The 2,322-nt window shown below is 50.0% G+C and overlaps 1 protein-coding gene across 1 annotated transcript; it reads right to left on the reverse strand.

The window, feature by feature from the left end:
• Positions 1–579: 579 nt before the first annotated feature.
• LOC144273659 (olfactory receptor 10D3-like) lies at positions 580–1,512 on the reverse strand. The gene has a single exon (XM_077832344.1). The coding sequence runs from the start codon at positions 1,510–1,512 to the stop codon at positions 580–582; it is 933 nt and encodes a 310-aa protein (XP_077688470.1).
• Positions 1,513–2,322: the final 810 nt, after the last annotated feature.

Raw genomic sequence — 2,322 nt, forward strand, 5'->3', positions numbered from 1 at the left:
CTTTCAGGGAGAATAAGACTCCTAAATGCCTCCATCAATTTTGAAAGTGAGAGTTAGGTTCCTAAATTACTTAGGTGGTTTTTTGCAAATTTTACCACAAATAAGTTGATCTTTAGGGCGTGGTGAAAAATCCAGTGGTTCTCCCAGGAATTTTAGGCAGCTACCTAGGGCAGGTGCTTGGTGAGCTGTGGTTCATACCAGAAGATGAAGGGAATTTTTTTCCTTCCCCTTTGGTTTGCAGAAGATGCTGCACTTGCTTCTGCAGATCTGTGTAATAAAGATGAGATTTTCAGAGTCTTCTACAAAATTTGGCACTCCAATTACTTTTAATTTTGATGCAGACTGAGTATGATGGTCCCTTAGGCAGCTTTCAAAATGTCAGCCTTACAGTATGTTAAATGAGAGGAAGGGATTTTCAGGAGCGTTTCTGCGATTTGTAGAACTCCAGATAGATAGAAGGGGCTGTGTGGGGATGGGGAGACACACGGAGGCTCACAGAAGCCACAACGCAAGCATGCAGATGTATTTGTAGATGTATTTCCATGCAGACTCACGTGCAATTCCTGCAGCTGCTGCACATCAACGGTCAGGCATTAGACCCCCTCTCAGTTTTTTCAGAGCCGCTTTCACCTCCTTGTTCCTCAGCGTGTAGATGGCTGGGTTCAGCATGGGCGTGACCACGTTGTCGAAGATCTGCACAGCAGTCATCAGCACTTTGCTCCGCTGGGGCTGAGTGTAGATCAGGGCACAGGGACTAAAGAACAGCGTCACCACTACCAGATGCGAGGCGCAAGTGGAGGCCGCTTTGCGCCACCCTTCGGCCCAGTTCATATTCAAGACGGAGTAGATGATCCTGATGTAGGATGCGAGGATGAGGAGGAAGCAAGTCATGGGCACCAGACCAATGTCTGTCAAGGTCACGGTCTCGATGATGTACGTGTCTGCACAGGCCAGCTTGACCACCGGGAAGATGTCACAGAAGAAAGAGTCCACCACATTGGAGCCACAGTAGGGCAGCGTGAAGGTCAGGCTGGTGAGGATGGTGGCGTGGAAGGAGCTGGTGAGCCAGGTGCCGGCGGCCAGGAGGGCGCACACCCTCCGGTTCATGATGAGCAGGTGGCGCAGCGGGTGGCAGGTGGCCACGTACCGGTCGTAGGCCATGGCCGTGTAGAGCAGGCACTCGGTGCTGCCCAGGAGGTGCCCAAAGAAGACCTGGGACACGCACCCGCCCAGCGAGATGACTCTGCTCTCACCCCAGAGGATGGTCAGATACTTAGGGATGATGATGGAAGAGATTCCAATGTCTAGCAAGGAGAGATTGCAGAGGAAGAAATACATGGGGGTGTGCAAGCGGGGGTCAGCGAGGATGGCTGAGAAGATGGTCAGGTTGCCCAGTAGAGTGCAGAGGTAGAAGGCTAAGAATGTGATGAAGAGGATGGTCTGGAGGCCATCGGCATTGGGGATCCCTAGGAGGATGAAATGAGTCACCACAGTGTGGTTGACCAGCCCCATGTGAGATTTATTCCTGGGTAGGGGAGAGAAATAATGCCAGTGAGTTACTGAAACTAAAAGACCTATGTCCTATAGCTGCAATGGTCACCCTTCCTTCCACTGCCCCCGTTACTCACTGTCATTCGGAGTGGTGTATATTTCTGTCACTGGGTTGCCAGTTGGGATCACGTCCTCACTGGGCTGGCGCTGATCATAGAGAGAGAAAATATCTGCCTTGAAGATCTTATTGTCCAGAGAAGAACAGACAAGGGGGACGTCTATTCTATTCTATTCTATTCTATTCTATTCTATTCTATTCTATGTTCTTCTTCTCTTCTCTCCTTACCTACTCCAATTTCTTCAGTTCTGTTCTATCTAGGCCCTTACCCCCCATTCTCACCACAGTACCTCAGAGCCTTCCGTTTGTGGCTCACATTTCTCACTAGTGGTTTGTTCTCTCTCTCTCTCTTTCTCTCTGAAGAAGAATGGCCGTGTGTGCAGTGCAGCGCTGTGTTTTGGTCGGGTTTTGTTTTTATAAAGGCATGAGCTGCGATGGGTTTGTGTTAAGAAAGAGGGGGCGGATGGAACATACAAACCAATGAATGTGGTGATGAATGACCTCAGCTTTGTTCGTGCTGTGCGTTGTTTGGGGGTATTTATGGGGGTTAGAGAGGGAAGGAAAAGGAAAGAAGGAGAAGGGGAAGAGCCACAGCCAGAGGTGGTGGAACTGGGGGCTTGACATAGTTTCCATCATATCCAGGGTTCACAGTTTGGTTGAATGGCCCTCAGCATCCTCACTCCCCATTGTTCCAGGGCCCCTAGACACAGCTT

Source organism: Eretmochelys imbricata, chromosome 13 (assembly GCF_965152235.1).
Source record: "Eretmochelys imbricata isolate rEreImb1 chromosome 13, rEreImb1.hap1, whole genome shotgun sequence".
NCBI classification, from domain to species: Eukaryota; Metazoa; Chordata; order Testudines; family Cheloniidae; genus Eretmochelys; species Eretmochelys imbricata.

Coding starts and splice junctions, on each gene's coding strand:
- LOC144273659 (XM_077832344.1), bottom strand. CDS start 1,512: ATGGGGCTGGTCAACCACACTGTGGTGACTCATTTCATCCTCCTAGGG.